General features: G+C 39.8%; 1 protein-coding gene across 4 annotated transcripts in view; it reads left to right on the top strand.

The window, feature by feature from the left end:
- The window catches only part of PTPRG (protein tyrosine phosphatase receptor type G), a 773,199-nt gene that overhangs the window by 714,719 nt on the left and 39,648 nt on the right, over positions 1–18,832 (top strand). For all 4 annotated transcript variants that reach the window (XM_053598712.1, XM_053598711.1, XM_053598714.1 and 1 more), the window contains 2 exons: positions 9,004–9,095; positions 16,731–16,827. In XM_053598712.1, the coding sequence (XP_053454687.1) occupies positions 9,004–9,095; positions 16,731–16,827 (189 nt within the window). The remainder of the gene's footprint in view (positions 1–9,003; positions 9,096–16,730; positions 16,828–18,832) is intronic.

Here is an 18,832-nt window from a genome sequence, read left to right as displayed (position 1 = left end):
GTCCCAGCTACTTGGGAGGCAGAGGCAAGAGAATGGCTTGAGCCCAAGAGTTTGAGTTTGCTATGAGCTGTGATGCCACGGCACTATACCAAGGGCCACAAAGTGAGACTCTGTCCCTAAAAAGAAAAGAAAAGTAGGGAGGGAGGGGAAGAGAAGGGAGGGAAGGAAGTTAACTAATTGTTCTTATTTCTATAAATACAGAATGTCCCAAAATTCACTCCTGAAGTTGCCATACATAGGGAAAATGGGAAATTATAGTTAGATATACCTTTATTTCCAAAATATTCATTACAAAATTTTACAAAGAGATGGCCAACACTTAGAGAATATTTTGTAAATATTTTATAAAATTTTGTAATGACTATTTTGGGGATAAAGGTACATGTGGCTACAATTTCCCATTTTCCCTGTGTATGACAACTCAAGGGGTGACTTAGGACATCCCATAATATGAGATTTATAAAGCTTATATGGAATATTTATTCTGCCCATTTAATCTCAGTTATATTTTATACTTCTCAAGACCTAGTAACGAGTACTAGGCCCAGAATTATCAACTTATTTTATCACAAGCTCTTCATTTTCTCTAAGTGATGTTTTTTAAAAAGAATATTTCCAGACAACCAACAGTATACTGAACCATTGTGCTGGTTAAAAATATGTACAACAGGGTGAGTTTGAAAATTCAGGTACCATGCTGTTACAAAAATAGAACTCCAGGGTCATCACTATAGAATATGTAATATATTTTCTTCCTAGAACTTATTTTTCAGTTAGGCCTTTTAAAAAAAAAAAAATCATTATCGTAATAGTTATTGCGGATTTACCAGCTAAGCCTTGACTTTCACTATAGTCTTGTAGAGACAGATGCGATTGATACTTCATTTTATAGATGAAGAAACTGAGGTTTGGAGACATTATTTAACTAGCTGAAGGTTACGTAGCCGAACAGTAGCACTAACGTTGACATTCTCTGTGTGACTTCAAAGCACAGATGCTCTGCCACTTCTTAGCATGCTACTGTGACAATTTTGTTATATCAAGACTTCAGACTTCTCATTTGGATATCGCTTCATTAAATCAAGGAGTTTCCAAATACATGTGAATATTCTCTGTAGTTTTTTCACACTTCTTGATCATTATCTTCTTTTACTAGCACTGGCCATTTCCTTCTCCATTAAATTCCCTTTTGTCCTCCTAAAGGGCAATTCATAATTTTAGGTTGAAGGTTCCTCCATATTAAAAAATCTCCCCTCTCATCTCTGTTCTTGAGTTATTTTTATTCTCTTGCTTCCTGAGAAAAAGACTTTCAGCCCAGCAATACGCTTCCATTCCCTGTGCAAAAACAGGTCTGTGTGATTTAAATGACTTAGGGAACAATTCACAGACATGTTGAATACTCAACACATTTAGACCCCAAATCAGCAACTATGGAATGATTCTACTATGGTTTAAATTCATAAACAAACAGTTCTGATCTTTAAATCCCAAAGCATAAGTGGAATTGGTAAATTACCCAGACTTTTGAAAAGTATTATAAAATAGGCAAATGATAAAGGAAAGCTACTAATTTCTTAATACATATCCCTTGGAGATAACATTTTATAGGAATTTTTAAAGAATTATTAATTTTTCTAATTCTAAATGAAATTCAATATCTTCAGTATGTTCTTGTGATTTAATACAGCAAAGACAATCTTTTTAGGAGAGATATTTTTTTCTTGGTCTCACCTACACTTAAGAAAAATGTGAACATGCTGGAGATTAAATATGGTGGCTAAGGAGAGACAGCAAGGTTAGAAGGAACTCATAATCCAAGAGTGTTTATATACCGAGAAAGAAGTGCTTTTGAGTTCGGTTTCCAATCACTGTAAAAATGACACGAGTTCTTTCTATTTTTCTTTTTTTTTTTTTTTTCAAGACAGGGTCTCACTGTGTCATACAGGCTGGCAGGCAACAGCACCATCATAGCTCACTGTAACCTCAAACTTCTAAGCTCAAGCAGTCTTCCTGCCTTAGCCGCCCAAGTAGCTGGGACTGCAGCCATGTGCCACCAGGCCTGGCTAATTTTTTTTTAAATGTTTTTTGGAGAGGGGATCTCATTATGCTGCGCTGGCTGGTCTCAAACTCCTGGCTTCAAGCGATCCTCCTAATGTGCTGAGGTTTCAGGAGTGAGCCACCATGCCCAGCCAACCTCAGTTCTTTGATCAGGAAGATTTTTGAAGTGTAGTGCTTGTTCCAGGCTTGATGTATGAGAAAGTGGTGGGGAGGGTAAGTTAAACTGTGACTTACACAAAATGAAAGGGGCTCTGACTCTTAATATTTTTTACTAATGGTTTTTCAAAATCAAATGTTCCATAGTACTGTTTTTTGATTGTTAAAGCAAAATGGAATGGAGTAACCCAGTCCCTTCGTATGCTTTCCATCTTCTAAGATACTGAAATTTTGTCTTTAAGAGCCGTATTATTCTTAACATTGACGAGTATTTTTTAAAACCCATTAATTAACCTTGGGATATTCTTTTGAAACATCAAACTGAAGTAATACTTTTGTTGCAGTTGTTAATGAAGCATTTCCTACATATATGTCATCTACAAATTGCATTAACTATACTACTTACTCTTTTAGGCTGTCATTTACACAAACATTTTTAAAATCAGAACCTAACTAATGAAATTAACCTGTCACAGAGCATATAGAAAGGGCTTTCCGAATGTACCAATTGTCAAACACAAATGTCCTTACAAATGCTTTTCTCTGAAAATTAGAAAACCTACTTTTCTAATAAGAGCATTATAAAACAAAATGTTGCTGCTAACCAGTAGCTTAGAAATCAGAAATGATTTATGCCTCTCCAGCAGTTAAAATACATCTTAATAATTTGAAGGTCACTGGCTTCAGCAGGGTGCCCCAATATAAAGGCCTTTTAAACGTGCAGTTTAAAACCCCTGGGATTAAACCAACCTTGTTGGCATATTTTATTTATACAGAGATTATCTCCAAAGGAAATTCATTAGTCTTTTGACTATAATGAAGCCCTTTCTTTATTGACTTCATTGTGTCATAAATGAAAAGAGATTTCTTTTTATGGCAGGAAATAAAATGTTCCAATCACCACAACACACCCTGCATCCTAAGAGTCTGAGTTAGACAAAAATCTGTTTGTTGTGTCCTAACTCAGGAACTACAACCTGATAATGTTCTTTTATTCTATATTTGCTTTATCTCGTTAAGTTGAAACAGAGGTACTTCCAAGCACCAAGACAGGCCTGACCTTGGCCTCTGGGAGACTGGGAGGGCAGAGAGCAGAGGAGCTGAGTTCTGTCCACTAGAGTTGTGGTTAACAGGACCTGATAACAGCCTGGCCTTAAGGACTGGAGGCAGCGGCTGAGGGTGGGGTTTTGGGGGTGGGGTGGGAAAGGTCTGAGCAGCACTGATGTGAGCCATGGACTAGGATCGGCTTTTATGTTCTCCCTGCCTATGGAGATTTGGTTGGACTCTGGGATAGAGTGAGGAGATCTGCTAAGGGTTACATGAACTTCACAGGGATTTTTCACAGAGCCAGTGACTTAAGGACCTCTTCAGTCTCTGCCCCACACGCGCAGAGGAGGCAAGAAGGGATCTTTTCTTAAACTCACCTGACGCTAGCCAACGCCGGCAGCTAAGTATCTTGACAGGAAGGGAAATGCTGTAACACTTTATTTACCTGTCATCCAGGTGACCAGTCCTCCCATGCCAGTTTTCCACGTAACTGAAACTTATCCTTAAAGGCGAAGCATATCATTTCAGTCTTTTTTCATTAGAAAATTTCTTTCAAATGTAAGGTCTGGGGAGGTAATAGAACATGGAAGAACCAAGGTTTTGGAATTAATCCCTCCCTATCACTTGATAATGGCAGCAGGCCTTGGATGAACTCTCTTAGGCAGAGTTGTCTCATCTATAAAATAGGAGTAATCACAGCCCTCAAGTCGTAGGGCTGTGTGTGTGAAGCAAGTAGCACCTAACAGGAAGTCGTAATTACGAACTATATAGTAAATGCCAAGCACTCTTTCAGGTACTTGCAGAATCTTGTTTACTTTCCCTAACACTTTATGAAGTGGGTAGTGTTGTTCCCATTTTATAGATGAGAAAAAGGACTCACAGAGAAATGAGGTCACACAGTCTGGCTCTGGCTCTTCCCCTCTTACCTTTGCGGATGGGTGCCCAATACACAGGAAACATTCCATCTGCAGCTGCCGATGAAAATAACAGCTACCCACTGTCGCCAGTTAGGGTCTAACAGCCCCGCTGCTGGGCAGTGCACTGCAGCTGGGCCCTCAATTGCACCTAGTCCTTGTGGGGATCATTTCCTGAAGTACATACCTCTGGCCACCTTTGAAGATCATTTCCTTGAGCTACTACTCATAGCTACTCTATTGCCACCCTTTGTTTTACCCCTCAATGAAAGACCACTGCAAAAGTTGTTCGGGGCTCTCCTGCACTTTGGGGGAGCCTCTTCTCTTGCAGCTGGTACTGTCAGTCCGTGTCCTGAATGATTCTTTCATGCGGCCATGACAGCCCTCGGGGCAGCTCCTCCCTGGGCTGTATGTTCAGGGACAGCCTATCTGCTGCTTTCCCCTTTCTGATATCGAACCAAAAACTGCAGAAAAGAAAGCTTAACTTTTTCTCTTTTCATTCATCTCTGTGATTCCTTGAAATTAAGAGAAAGCAAATGTAGCATATACGAGTAAGTGAGCAGTCTAAAGTATCGGTGATTTCCCTCTCATAGTTCTGAAGATGCAAGTACCACGGTATGTCTATACCTGTAGATTTGGGAAACAGCTTTCTGTAGGTTCGAACGCACCGTTCTTGGTTTCCTACAGTTGTTGCATTTGAGATCAACATTATCTTAGCTCTGGTGACCTCCTCACAGTAGTTGTTTCCGTCACCAGTTCACCCCCTCCTGCTGCTCTGCTTTTGGTGCACATACCTGAGAGCCAGAGACTAATTTCAAGCTTCGTCAGAAGTGGTATGTAAGGAGGGTTCATTGTAGATTGACTAGAATAAGAGGCCTCTTACACAGTTTAATTCTAACCATGAAAAGCTAAAATCTTGGAGCAAAGCATAAATAATAATAGTTACAGCAAGCCTACTACTCTTCATGTACTGATTCTCAGTTTATCGAATATCTTATAATGGGGTGATTTGGCAATAATGGTCACTGTCCAATTTTGCCTAATTTAAAACTTTGGTATCTGAAAATTCTTTTTTCTTTTCTTTTTTTTTTTTTTGAGACTGAGTCTCACCTTGTTGCCCTCACTAGAGTTCTATAGCATCATAGCTCACAGCAACCTCAAACTCTTGGGCTTAAGCGATCCTCTTGGCTCAGCCTCCCCAGTAGCTGGGATTACAGGTGCCCGCCGCAATGCCCGGCTATTTTTAAAGACAGGGTCTCTTGCTCAGGCTGGGTCTCAAACCTGTGAGCTCAGGTCATCCAACCACCTCAGCCTCCCAGTGAAAATTCTTTAAAAGTAAAATTATTGGGACAAATTGTACTATAATGTAATATTTTATCAATTTAACCAAGATAACTCTGTTTCACCCCTTGTTCTTCTTTGAAATTGTGGTGCTTTGAGAATGAAGACAAATAATATATCACAGTAGACAGGAGCACAGGCTTTGGGTTCAATAGACCTGGGTCCCAATTTCAGCTCTGACATTTACCTGTGTCTTTTTGGACAAGTCTTACTTCCCTTAAATGTATTTTAAGGGTAACACATTCCCTTCACCTGGTTTTGTAAAGGTAAGTATATGAAAAGCATTAAGCCCAGTCCGTAACAACCAGTAAGGGCTCATTACACTGTTCTTCTGTTACACAGAACAATCTCCCATCTAACCTGTGATCAGTGAAAACATCTTCACTTTGAGTCCAGCCTGTTTGTTTCATGCTTCTCCCACCACCACCTCCTCAGTGACACACACTCTCACCTAGGTCCTTAAGCCTGTTTGTTTCATGCTTCTCCCACCACCACCACCTCAGTGACACACACTCTCACCTAGGTCCTTAAGCCCATCCTTTTGACGTCACTTGGAGTCTTCATGCTATAATTACAGACTGTTCTTGCACTTACTTTATGTTCACCTCTTCTGCAATACAAACATGGCCCTTGATTAGGCCCTTGACTAACATCCGGCTCAGTGTTAGGAGCTCAGAAAATGCTTCATTCCGTGGCCTCCCATTCTCCCTCCTGAGGCACAGCACTCTTTTCCTTTGGTCCACAGCCAGCTTTAGCTTCCCACCTGAACTTGTAAGATGTATGAAAATAGTACCTATCTCTTGGAGGCCATGTTAGAAAGTGCATGCCTGGCCTAGTTGGTGCTGCTAATATTCTCTGCAATCTTTGATAAAACTCAGATGTTTAGGTGGAGATAACTTCTTATGGATAGATACCTTCTTAAAACACACACGACCTTACTACATAAAAAGTGAGCAGCTGAGTTCTCTGATGCTGTCCTAATTGTTTGATCTTCTGCTAGTTAAATTAATTTTATAATCTGCCTTATGTTGAGAGAATTTGTTGGAAAAACTATATGAGAAGAAAACAATTAGGACTTCTAGTCAGTCATGGACTTGTATTCGTCTTAGTAAAGAGAAAAATGATTTATGATCCCTCTGCTATTTATCTTGATTGAAAGGCAAATAACTTTCTTATGTGTGTATCTGGCAGTGCCCAGCACAGCGCACATCACTACTCATAGCTGCCTCTCTGGTGGTTCTATGATGCTATTGGTGGTGGCTGGAAACCCAGAGGGTGTGGTTAACGTTTCCTCAGATAAAGATGCAAATGCCAGAGACCAGTGAGTCATATTTTTCCAAGATTATCCTACTGAGCTCTGCTGGGGTTTTGCTGCATCTAGCCAACGTGGGTAGCAGGCATACTGATTTCTGGGCATGGGACATTAGTCTGGATATTACAGTTGAGCAATTTGAAGGAAAAAACAATTGTTAACCTGAAAGCATTTCTTTTAATGATTTGAGGTAGGCTATAGCTTTCAAAAGGTAGCAGTTTTTACCTTATACACTAAAACAGCTCGAAAGCTGTCAAGCTTTTTTTTTACTTTGAACTAGAGGCCATGTCTTTAATCATGACTAAGTTTCTTGAATGTAAAATTCTAAACTATTATTATGCAATAAATGTTGCATTTGACCTATTGACACTATTAACTCTGTTGCTCTACCCTTGAAAAGTATTTTATCTTTCTTTCATTTCTATATGAATAGAAAAGACTTGCAATAGTCTACATTCTAGGGTTTTTATGGTGCTTGTGACTCATTTTGGCTCTTCTTTGAAAATGAGTTTATCCTTAGGTTAATCTTGTAGAGACTCTCCAACTTTGTGTGTCTTAACCTTTTCTCAGCTTAACTTGAGATCATTTCATGGTCACTGATCATTATTGTAGAATTTGCTTCTGAACATTTTAAATGAAGTGATCAGATGATTTTGGAGATTTTTTTTGAACTGTGCATTCTGCTAAATATTCTGGAGAAACATTTTGGCTCTGCTTACGCTGTTAATGCCGGTTACATCACGGGAGATATAGATTTCTTGGGCGTGCAAAATGATTGCATATTCATGAACATCTTCAATTCTGAAATATTTGTAAATAACTTGGCAATTTTTTTCATAACGCTGCCTATTAAAATGATTAGGACTTTAATTGTTCACACAGAAAGAACTTGCCTTTACAAAGCATCACCAATTTGATAGGTAACATTTCTGTGCTAAGCAACTCGGGTTAAGAGCATGTAAGTCACCTTCCTTAGACAAACTAATGCTATTTTCCGCTTAAGAATGATCCGAGTTTGAAAATGTCAATAGATGCAAAAAGCCACCCTAGAGCTTTGCTCTCTGGAAAGAAAGAAGAGAAGGAATGACATAGTCAATGTTAACTGTCACCAGATGAAGAGAAATCAGATTGTCAGGCCTGGATCTATAAAATTCTTGCCAAAGTAGGACCTCATTTACACATACAGATCTTCATACCCTTTGCTAAGAAAAGCATCTGTGGCAGTTTAGATGTTTGTGCGTTTGCCAAAGATCTTTCACTCTGAATAAAGTAAATGTCATGTCTGTTGTTTATCTCAAATTCAGCAGAGTATTTTTAAAAGGAAATATTTGCGGGGGAGGGTCGAGAGAGAGAAGGGAGGAAGGAGGTTGGGGGCTCAGTTCGTTGGGTGTGGCCGTTTTATAGAGGTACTCAAGTATCAGACAAGATCTGGAAAAATAAGCTTAAAACATACTTGGGCTCCGGAATGGAAAGTGTCCTTTTGAAGTGACAACACCGTAGTGAATTGGAATGTGGAGTCTTCCTGAATCTGTACCTAGTCTGTCAACACCAAAAAAAAATCCAGTTAATTCAGTCAAACTGATTATTTGGCATCGTGTAGACACAGCTGTCTTGAGCTAAAATTTTGAATACTTAAAGATAGATGGCATTGTACCCAGAGCCAGCTGGTACAAGGGCATCTATCTGTAATTGTATATAAAAGATTACTTAGACTTTTTAAAAGGTTGGAAATAGAACTTAATTGCTCCAAGTTCAAGCTGGATCCCATTGAATAGCGATTTTCTAAGAAATAGAAACAAAACAAAAAAAACACAGGTTGTGATAAAATGTCTTGGCAAATAGGTACCCTTGATAAATTCAGACTCCTCAGAGGATGATGTGGTAATTTGACTATGTAAATTGCCATGAATATAAAAAGTAAAGGGAATTCTCTGTGTACCTTCTTTAAAAGCTGTATTTAACCTGGCTTATGGGCATCTAAGTCATGATGAGATCCTAATGTAAAGTAAATCCCGAGACTTTTCTTTAGGACATCTACTTCAGGTGATGCAATAAATTACATCACTCTTTGCAAAAATCAAATATTTGTCTCAGATAAGTGTGATTTGCTTTACCAGTATCATTTGTTTTATGGAAGTATTTTGTGTGACTTTGAATATCACTTTATTCCCCCAGATGACATGGAAGCCATTCCTGTCAAACAGTTTGGTAAACACATCGGTGAGCTCTATTCTAATAACCAGCACGGGTTCTCTGAGGATTTTGAGGTAAGTTTCAAAACTGGAAATTGATTTCCAGAAAACTCGCTCTTATTTTTCGGAGATCTTTGTAAACTTGAACTAAATTTGTTCCAAGTATAACAAAATAGTAACTATGGAAAGTAGGGATTGTAATTTTAGGGAAATGTGTTAAGAATGATACAATCTTCAGGGAAACCAGAGTGTCACTGGTGACTTTAACAGGCCTTCCTTTCCCAGTAAAACCAGGTGAAAACAGGTTGGTTGTGCTCGTCCCGAACATTCGTTTCTGTGAAAGACCAGACTTGGTATTAGAAAAGAGGCAAACCGGTGGGAGCTGTTTTTCAGATTCCTTCTTCATCTTCTAACTGGGAACAACAGTCATAACGCAAAGCTCCCTCATTCCATGTCTTCCCTGCCGTGCATGTGGCGTGCTGGAGACGGGTTTGGCATCTGAGGAAGGCGATGCTGGCTCCACCAGTCGTACTAAGCTCTGTGATCCTTGGGCCAAACACTACATCTCTGGTTCCCAGTTTCCCCATTTAAAGAAATGGCCACTAATGGGACCCACATCCTAAAAATTGTTGGAGAAAACATAACAATTAACCTCTTCGCAAGTCGCTGGGCTAATTGTTAAGAATCATGCAAAGGCTGATTATTGTTGTTTTCCATATTATTAATCCTTGGAGAGAAGGCGTGGGTTAACACAGCCTTCGGATTTTAAGAACTGGTGTGTAGGAAACAAGGTAGAGAGCAGCACGCACCACCCTGCCAGCTCTGGGTTCCCTGCCAGTTCAGCAGTGACAGGGTGTCAATGAGGAGCTATTAAACAGACTGCCCTTTTCTTCACTGAGGCGCTTAACTAAGGCACATCTCTGGCAGGAAGAGTTGTGCCGAGGAGGCCAAGTTTTCATGGCAGCTCAGCTGTCTTCTAGCTTTGTGGGTAAGTCGACTCCCTTCTCTGTCTCATTTCTGTTTTAAAATGGAAATGATGATGATGATGCTAGCGCACCTCTTTTAACAGAATCGGTGATGGGACTGAAATGAACGGAAGGTTAGCACTTTGGGATCATCTAGGAGTTATACAGCTGGAAGGGGCAATTATCTTGCATGAACAATGAGAAATAAAAACAGGATGAAAAGCCCCTCTCTCTGTGCAAATTTGGAATCCCCAAAGGCTATCATAAAGGCAATTATATTGACAATTCATTTTAAATTAAGTCTTTCTCTTAGTTTTTTGTTTGTTTGTTTTGTTCTGAGCAGAATGATTTATTCTGCAAAGTCCTGTGTTTTTATGGAACAAACTAAAGCATGTCAAGTATTTAATGTAGCTATTTGAGGCTTACCAAAAAGGTGCCTATTCAACTACAAAGAACATGGTTTAAGTCAACATTTTGTATTCATGAGGACAAGCAAATGTGTGTGGTGTTAAAGTGATTTAGTTCAATCGACTGTTGGCTGGATGACTGAGCAAGAATATTGAGGCATTTAACAATGTTGATGGTATTCAGGACAAACATTTATCCTCTGGAGAGCAGAATTTGATCAAGATGATCAAATGCAACTCTGGTTTCTCAATTATTTATGATTTGAGACCCCAGTGCTATTCATCACAGCTGGTTTTGACACCATTTAATTATTCAAAATAATCAGCTACACCTCTGTAAACTTGATCTGACTTAAAATGGGTTTGCTTCATCAAAATCGTGCCTGTTAACAAATCGTGGGCATCTGTACCCTGTTTCTATCCTTAAAAAAAAAAAAAAATACAGTCCCTAAAAGCATTGTTCATGTACATTGAACTTTCCAGCATAAGTTTTATTAGTTGACAATTATGGGAGTGGAATGGGGAGGACAGGCAGGAAGGAGGCATCGTTCTACTGTAACCATTTCACAATCTTCCCTGGTTTGAAAGGTTTAAAATTCAGAAGAAGAAGGATATCCTTTCTTTGTAAACAAACAGCACAGCAGCCACATAAAGGGGAGAAAAACACAGTAGGACGTGTCGCCAATATACTGTCACCCTATAAGGGAAAATTTTAAGTATTTTAAAATAGTAATATTCCTTTCTTTATAATTTGACTCAAAGGGAAAACTGGTAATAGAATACATAAGAAACTGTTAAGGCTATTATATGAACAGAAATAATAAAAGGCTAAAAAAAAGAAAGAAATGATAATAGGCCATATAAGACTGAGCAGAAAAAGATTGTAATAGTAATTTTTTTAAACCTATATTACGGTAAGAGCATTAAAGTAATCTCAACCGCAGATTTCCAGACACATTTTGTGGAATAATGGTGGCCAGGATTTACATAGCATTGTGCATGAATTATTTCACTCCTACCTCAAAACTACCCCCCACACACACCAGGTAGGTAGTGTCTTACTGTCTCCAATTTACAGGCAAGCAACCTTTACTCATGAGAAAATCGAGGCCCTAGGTGGCTAAGCTTTGACATGGCAGCAGTAGGGTTGAAGACTAGGGCTGTGTGACTGGAACCTCGACGCCACCCAGACGTTTCATTACAGTAGTGTCCCGTATTGAGCTGAAGTCAGAAGCAGAATAACCCAGTTTGCTAGCCTATCTGTCTAAAACTGATCTTGCAGCTGTGCTTTGGCAAAAAAAAAGAAAAAAGGGGGTAGAGGTTGGGGAGATAGCAGCTAAAATGAGGAGCCTCCACTGAGAGTGCCACATGCCGGTGGCCTGGTCTGTAAGATCCAGAGCACGGATTTTTAACCCATGTGCCATGAGAAGATCTTAGTTGTGCCTCAAAAAAATGTGAAGGATCATTAATTAAATTATTTTCCAAAAAAAGTTCAAAGCACAGTAAGTATATTCTCTCTTTTTTTTTTTTTGCAGTTTTTGGCCAGGGCTGGGTTTTAACCCGCCACCTCCGGCATATGGGGTCGGCGCCCTACTCCTTTGAGCCAAGGCGCCACCCTATATTCTCTTTTTTTAATCTCTTTAAATCAACATAATTTAAGTGTGCCAGAGAAGTTTAACTACAGGTTCAAGTGTGTCATGAGATAAAAAAGGTTGGAAAAACACTGTTCTAGAGCCTTCTCAAGTAGCTGAGAATCTTTGACTTTAAAAAATCTTCTCCAATATTTGAAGAGAGGCCTAAAATTAGTCAAAGTGTTAACATTATAGAGAAATACTACTTTAAAAGTTGATACCTCGCTGTTAAGAGGAGGTAAAACAATTCGTCTAATAGTTGCTGAATACCTACCTTTCCTGGCCATGATGTAAGGTAGAAAGATGAAAGAGACAATCCTTACCCTCAAAGAGTGTAGTCTGGAGGGTGAAGGACAGACCAGAGGGTATGCAATTCAAAGTAGAAAACAGACAAAGCAAAATCTTTGCTGTCGTGCAGGTATAAAGTTCTGAAGAAGCACGGAAGAGAAAAGCTCCTATGAATTTTGATCGGTCATTTCAGCAAACGTTCTATTTACCCATCTTGTTTGAAAATCTTGAAAGAAAAAAATCAGGGTAAATAACTGTCATAGTTTCAGAACTTAGCTGCTGTGAAGAATGAGAAAAACGACTCGGTGGTAATTTTGAATCTTTGTCTAGAAGTGATGGGGAAAGCTAGCTTTTTGTCCTTGTCCAATGAATTTTGGAGGTGGTGAAAAGCTGGCAGTGACATAGCTCTAAGCAGACTTTGCAGTCACTGGAAATAACCTTAATCCCTGTCTCACGATAGTGTTCCATGACACTGTTCCCTTGGCTACCTGAGCTAACTTCAACCTCACTGTCTTTCCCAGGGAGTGGTTTCTCAGAGTCACAGTAAGAGATCGACAGCCTCTTCCCCGGCCCCCCACAGTCAGAATGCAGACGGCTTCTGAAGGTGCAGCACTAGCATGCTCTTTCAAAAAGGAGGGTGCTCCAAAGCTCCATAGGTCAAAAGAATTAGTAGGCAGGGGCTGGGAGAATCAGAAGTTTAAAGGCTGAGTACAGAGGTGAGGCTAGAGTCTATAGCCTCTTGACACGATCCTTTGGGGGGGGGGGGGCGGGATTGATGCCGTTGCAATTAACCAGCTGAGCTAAATTTGGGCTAGTTGTTCATCTTAAATCAAGAGAACAAAGCTTTGTCCACCTGAGCCCATGCTCTGAGGGACCAGTGGCCACAGTCAATTTAAGTAATGAGTGGAGGCGTCCAGGGTTGCCGATGACACGTAATGAGGAGGTCCCGGTCAGGGGTGTCATGCTGGGCAAAGAGCCCTCTACTAGAGGGCAGAAAATGACCCTCTGGAGCTTCCTGAGCTTTCATGACAAAATGCCAGTTTAGTGCTCAAATATCTTAAAAAATCCCTAAACCCTCATGATGAAGAAAGTCATAAGGCCCTTCATAATTGTGGGCCTTCCCAGCTGTGCATTAAAGTTGATGCTTTTATGAAGAGGGAGAAAAAAAGTGAGTGAGCTGAATTTCACAAACCGCACGTGAAAAACAACTCTGTTAAAGACCAGCTGCAGAATGATAGGTGCTGTGTTCACCTCCAAGGCTGGGTTTGGTTTTCTGGATGGGAAGGGCAGTCATTTCAGGCAAGGATTTGTGGGTAGAAGAGAACAGAGATTCTTAGCGAGGTAAATGGCAAAGAAGCAAAAAGCAGGAAATCATATGGTCTTTTTAAAGGGCACGGAATTAAAACCGTCTGGGCTTGGGAACAGAGTGGGAAAGAGCATGGGACCCTGAAAGCCTGGCTGAGGAATCTGGAATGTCTCCAGAGGTTTCTGAGTAAGGCAATAACAAAGTCAACACAACATTTGGGGAAAATCAGTCTGGCAGCAGCTTGTAGCTTGATCAAGAGTGGGTAGAAGCAGGAAGACACAGGGTAACCAGCACCTGTCAGGGGCAGCTCTGTGTCTGACCCTGCACAGTCTCTGGGCTACCGTCATGGCCCGACCCCATCAGTGTTCTGTAGCGCAGTCTCCTTGACACAACTGTAGGCCGCCTGAATGAGACGACAGCCATGTTACACCTACTCAGCCTAATGCTCGGTGACCAGGTCCAAAATATTTTCTTCTCAGCTTGCTTTGTGGAACTGAGTTATCTGAAATATTTCTAGATGTGTTTTTGTTGAATTATTTTTTCGAATCGAGCCGCAGAACAGTAGGACAGTTGGCCTTCAGTGTTCTTTAGACAGCTTCAGACATCCATGCTTCTGAGCGGGAGGGATTTGGCTGCCATCTCCTAAGAATTCTGGGTATATCAAATTCTAGTGTTTTTCCTTTGTTCATTTTTTTTTTTATTTGTACCTTATTTTAAACCTCCTGTTGTACTTTAGCCCTCTCCTGTGGTTGTGTGCCTATTATTATTCAGACTATTCATTCTGAGAATTCCAGCTTTGTTTTACAAACAATAAAATACAAACAAGCTTTACTCTTAAACTGTTTATCAGAGTGCTGAGTAGGTAACTTTAGCATATATACCCTGTAAGCCAGTGTCACTTGAAAGGATTTTAACACCTATTAAGATCATATTAAATTTGAAATGCCAGTTCTAATGGAGAAAAGCCACTCCAGGATCAGATGATATTATCAGCATTTAAATGACCCTGGCAGTACTGCAAGGGATTTCAGATGACGTTATTATCTATGAGACAAAATCAGAAGGCCTCAGGCAAACCCCATGAGTTCTTATAAAATCAAAGATTTAACATTATTTATGACTATTCTTTGTTTTCTGTCACTCACATAATTGGAAAAGTGAAATAGAGGCAACAGATCAGAACAGGGATTTCAGATAACAAAGAATTTGGTCATATTGAATGACTGCTTTAAACAATACAGACAGCTGCTCCCAAGCAGTCTGGGTCAGTTGCATTCTATTATAATAGAGGCCCCACCTTAGTCCATTGCTAGGGAGGTCAGAGCCACAGGATAAAAAAAAAAAAAAAAATCAATGAAATGAATCTCAGACTAGCATACTAAAAGTTACAGTCTCTCAGCATAAAATATCTGAATAGTGCAGCCTGAAAAAGTACATGCCAAACAAATGGCCTTCAAAACCAGGAAACAAAAGGATGTTGACTCGTTTCAAATCCATTTTTAAAAGTTCTCTGCCCTCAAAACTATCCGCAAGAACATGCCTCAGGTTTTTTTTTTTTTTTTGTAGACACAGAGTCTCACTTTATGGCCCTCGGTAGAGTGCCATGGCCTCACACAGCTCACAGCAACCTCCAACTCTTGGGCCTAGGTGATTCTCCTGCCTCAGCCTCCTGAGTAGCTGGGACTACAGGCACCCGCCACAACGCCCGGCCATTTTTTGGTTGCAGTTTGGCCGGGGCCGGGTTTAAACCCACCACCCTCGGCACATGGGGCCGGCGCCCTACTGACTGAGCCACAGGCGCCGCCCATGCCTCAGATTTTTAATGCAATTCCAAAAGACAGGTCCTAATATTCCAAATTTGGCTAGCCCTGTTCTTACAGTTGTTAACCTATCAGAATGATTACTTGGTGACCACACTGTTATCTCAGTCTAGAGAAAAGAGCCAAAGGCAGCCACAAGCCTCCTTAACTGGTATTTTCCAAACCATAGATTATAAATTATTTTATAATAAAACAGGAAATATCAGTGCTCATCACATTTTCTAAAAGAAATGGGTAAGAATTGTTGTGAAACTCAGTTTCCCCAAGGAGGTGAGTTGTATTAATGCCTGTGGGGCTTTTTTTTTTTTTTTTTTAATGAACAGCTGGAAAGGCCTACAATTATGACATGTGCAATCAGTATACAGCATCCAAGGATTGGAGTGGAGAGTCAATGAATATAGTTTTTTTGAACAGATAGAAACCCTTTGTTTCTATACTTTAAGTTCTTTGATTACAACGAGGTGGGTCCTCCTTGGAGAGAAGGGGGACTCCTCCCTGCAAAGTACTTTGTAAAATATAGAAGACAACCAGGTCCTTGTTTTCATTATGCTTCATGTAAATGCTGTGAAAAACATCCATAATTGCTATGTAACTCCTTTGTGTAAAAAAAAAAAAAATCTGCATGTCCCTAAACTCTGCTACATCTGTTACATGTAAAACATCTCTCCTAGTAATTTTGTGTTACTTTGCTCCTTCTCTTTGTAGCAGCTGTGCACTGCTAATGACTTCCCTTATTATAATAGTTAGCTCTATCTAGTACCTTCTTGGATTTGAAGCATACAGTATAGAAAAATGTGGCTTTTCAGCAACCTCGTATTAGGCTAATACATGATGTTTATATCCATGGTGAAGGTAGTAGAAGAGAGTTACTTGGCCACTGCTATTTTTCTAAAGAGGGATTATTTAAATAAAATTCAAGTTCACAGATAATTTTTGACACTCATACATACCTAAGCTAGATATGCCAACTAGCTGGGCCATTGGGGTCATTGTAGGACCAGGTCTTTATAGCCCATTTGCAATCTCCTGGTCATAAAATGAGGCTGCAGCCAGAGGCATATTGCAAATTGTGGTGGAGATTATAGTGAAGGATGAAATCTGTATACCTTCTTCACATTCTTCACTAAGTCTGGTTATGAATGTATCAGTAATTATACATTACTGAAGTTGGGTTTAGGAAGGTAACTGTGGCTATGGCTAGGGAGTGGTAAATACTTTATCCCTGTGGAAATATAGAGGGTTCCTTTCTTTCAAAACACTGTCTAAAATCTTGCTGTTTTTTTTCTTCACTAGGAAGTCCAGCGCTGTACAGCTGATATGAACATCACTGCAGAACATTCCAATCATCCAGAAAACAAGCACAAAAACAGATACATCAACATCTTAGCATGTGAGTAATAAACTTTAAACTATCTTCAACTGCGAGGAAATTAAATTTTCATGCTGAGTATAAGCTGGAAGCCAAGCAGTCAGAAGCCGTATGCCAAGAATGATACTTGCAAGCTAACCTCTCATTAGCCCTTCTTCAACAGTGCCAAGAAGAAGTGGGGACATTTTCTTCCCCCCTCGCCTTGCATTAAGCTGTCAGATCTCAGAGAACTTAGTAAGGTGCCTGAAAGAAAATATTCTGAGCTTCACTATTTTCACATGAAATGTGAGAGCCAAAGTTTGAATGTCAGTTGGCTGTCTCGACATTGGTTTTACCTGTGAGGCCAAGTCTTTTCAGTACACACAGAAATATTGGGAATTGATTAAGGAAAGCCAATTTGCATAGCAGTCTTCTTGTTAAGACTAAGTAATTGGTCTCTGCCTTAAGTGATGAGCCTCTAATTCTTCTGGCCCATGTGCTTAGGGTCAGGAGTATCCTGGAGATTAGGGGCTCAAACAAATAGCCATTCTTCATACAGAGCCTTAAGGAATATTCTAGGACCACAAGCTACTTTTGTGCCCAATGGTCCACATTTCATGGACATGTGAGGCTTGGGTCACTATGCATTTTGATATTAAGGGCACAGATATTTAAAGTAATATACATTATGACAAGGATCACAGGACAAAGAATTTTATATCATAGTATATTTAAATTGGTCCATTTAAAATTTGAACAGTACTGTGTAGCTTTTTTTTTTTTTTTTGAGACAGAGTCTCATTTTGTTGCCACAGAATGCTGTGGTGTCACACCTCACAGCAACCTCCAGCTCTTGGGCTTAGGCAATTCTCTTGCCTCAGCCTCCCAAGTAGCTGAGACTACTGGCACCTGTCACAACGCCTGGCTGTTTTGTTTTTATTATCATTATTATTATTATTATTATTATTATCATTATTAAATCATAGCTGTGTACATTAATGTAATCATGGGGCACCATACACTGGTCGTATAGACCATTTGCCATATTTTCATCACACTGGCTAACATAGCCTTCCTGGCATTTTCTTAGTTATTGTGTTAAGACATTTATATTCTACATTTAGTAAGTTTCACATTTACCCTTGTAAGATGCACCGCAGGTGATCCCACCAATCACCCTCCCTCTGCCCTTCTTCCCTCCTCCCCTCCCTTCCCTCTCCTCCTTTCCCATGTTCTTAGGTTATAACTGGGTTATAGCTTTCATATGAAAGCCATAAATTAGTTTCATAGTAGAGCCAAGTACATTGGATAGTCTGTTTTTGTTTTTTTTTGTTGCAGTTTGGCTGGGGCCGGGTTTGAACACGCCACACTCGGTATATGGATCCAGCGCCCTTCTGACTGAGCCACAGGCACCGCCTAGTACTATGTAGCTTTTTTAATAAAGTGCTAGTAAGATATAATTCACAGGCCATATAAAATTCACCCATTTGAAGTGTACAATTCAACAGGTTTCAGTATATTCGGAATTGTACAGTCATCGTCACAACCTAATTACAGATCATTTTTAGCACCCCAACGAGAAAGCCTATACCCATTAGCAGGGCCTCCCAATTCTTCCTTTTCCCTACCCCAAGAAACCATTTATCTGCTCTCCCTGGTTTGCGTATTCCAGACATTTCATATAAATGGAATCATACAACATGTGGCCTTTTATGTCTGGATCCATCCACGTTGGGACACCTGTAAGCACTTCATTTCTTTTTAGGACTTAATAATACTCTATTATATGGACATAGAATATTTTATTTATTTACCATTTGATGGATATTTGTATTTTTTCTACTCTTTGGCTATTATGAATAATGGTGGTATGAACATTCACATGCAAGGCTGTATGCAGACATATATTTTCAAGTCTACCAAGAAAATAGAATTGCTAGGTTATATGGTAACTATTTAACAATGAGGAACTGCTGAACTGTTTTCTTTTTTTTTTTTTTTTTTTTGTAGAGACAGAGTCTCACTGTACCGCCCTCGGGTAGAGTGC

This window comes from Nycticebus coucang, chromosome 8, assembly GCF_027406575.1.
Source record: "Nycticebus coucang isolate mNycCou1 chromosome 8, mNycCou1.pri, whole genome shotgun sequence".
NCBI classification, from domain to species: Eukaryota; Metazoa; Chordata; class Mammalia; order Primates; family Lorisidae; genus Nycticebus; species Nycticebus coucang.
This window is presented reverse-complemented; position numbering and strand designations above follow the sequence as displayed.